Source organism: Propithecus coquereli, unplaced genomic scaffold (assembly GCF_000956105.1).
Source record: "Propithecus coquereli isolate 6110/MARCELLA unplaced genomic scaffold, Pcoq_1.0 Scaffold487, whole genome shotgun sequence".
In the NCBI taxonomy this organism is placed as follows: Eukaryota; Metazoa; Chordata; class Mammalia; order Primates; family Indriidae; genus Propithecus; species Propithecus coquereli.
The window spans coordinates 567,270-568,550 of record NW_012150696.1 but is presented as its reverse complement, the minus strand read 5'-3'; the positions used below and the strand labels follow the sequence as shown (position 1 = coordinate 568,550).

Here is a 1,281-nt window from a genome sequence, read left to right as displayed (position 1 = left end):
TTGGATATATATAAATTAAGATAATCTGATGCATATTGGTACTTAGAAAGTGTTTTATTGACCAAGTTTGAATTTGTTCTTGAACCATTTTTAAACGTGTTCTGTCATTACACTTTTTCGTCTCACATTTTATTATAAAATTTTATGTGTGGAAATAGTTTTGGTCTGATTATTTGAAAAGTACTTTATTCCTTTGGGTTTTGTACTCAGAAAGTAAAAGTGTGTGGATTTTAATGTCCTACTTTCTTCAGAAGGGGGTCAGCCTCTTAATGTATGACAGTGTTTAGTTGTTAAGAATGGTGATCTCCAGATCTTTATTGAAATATTTTATGATGGTGGACCTTGACCTTAATTCTTGTTTGATTTTGCCATTTTACTGAGAGATGTTAGATAATTCACATAATCTCTGGAAAGTAAACCATTTGAAACAGATGACCTTTAAGGTTGCGTTCAGTTACAACATTTTCTAATGTTTATTGTAGTAACTGCACATCTTAGGTTAAGAATGAATAATACATTTTGCCTTGGGAAAATTGCTAAAAGGAAATTTATATTGTGTACGACATGAATATTTTCTTTTAACTTTTCCTTATTTGCTGTGCAGTTAACCTTTTTACCTAAAGAAAACTTTCTTGTTGCCAAAGTCTTTAGTAACTCAGTTTTATTGAAACAATCTCCCCTGGTAAGCTAAAGATTTTGTACTGACCTTTAGATAAACCACACCATTACTAACATGCTTGGTAGGTTTAAATAGATGTTTGAAGCTTGTCAAACATATAAATGATTATTTTTTTAAACTAATGGAGTCCATGTAAAATATTGATTTTTCAGACTGGGGATTATTTCTGTAGAGGTGGGAAACTACTATAGTTTTAAATGGGTCACTGAGATTTTTTTAAGGGTTAGAAAGGGTAGGTTCCATAGTTAATTGCAAGGGCCACATTTTCGGGATTTCTTGGAAGGAAGTTTGCAAACCATGGAGCAGTTAACAGTGATAGGTATTTTAACTTCTTGTTTCAGTTTAACGTCCTCACCAGCTATGTAAAGATTCTGTGTAATAGTCATTCCTATGATTATCCACAATGAACAAAGGATTCTCCTTCAGTTTTTTCCACGTTAAGTGTGGTCTGTAATTTAAAAATTTAGACCTGCTAAGAATGTAATAAAGCAGACCCAGTATATTTTTTTGTCGAACTCTAATAGACTTCGTAAACTTCTTCATTCAGTGCAATATAATTTTTTGTTGTTAGATTTAATCTGAAATAGCTAAATCTTGGAGAA

General features: G+C 31.5%; 1 protein-coding gene across 1 annotated transcript in view; it reads left to right on the top strand.

Annotated features, from left to right (window-relative positions):
* LRP6 (low density lipoprotein receptor-related protein 6) overlaps window positions 1–1,281 on the top strand; it is a 189,547-nt gene that overhangs the window by 103,881 nt on the left and 84,385 nt on the right. The window contains exon 8 of the mRNA XM_012655785.1: window positions 713–740. Within this exon, the coding sequence (XP_012511239.1) occupies window positions 713–740 (28 nt within the window). The remainder of the gene's footprint in view (window positions 1–712; window positions 741–1,281) is intronic.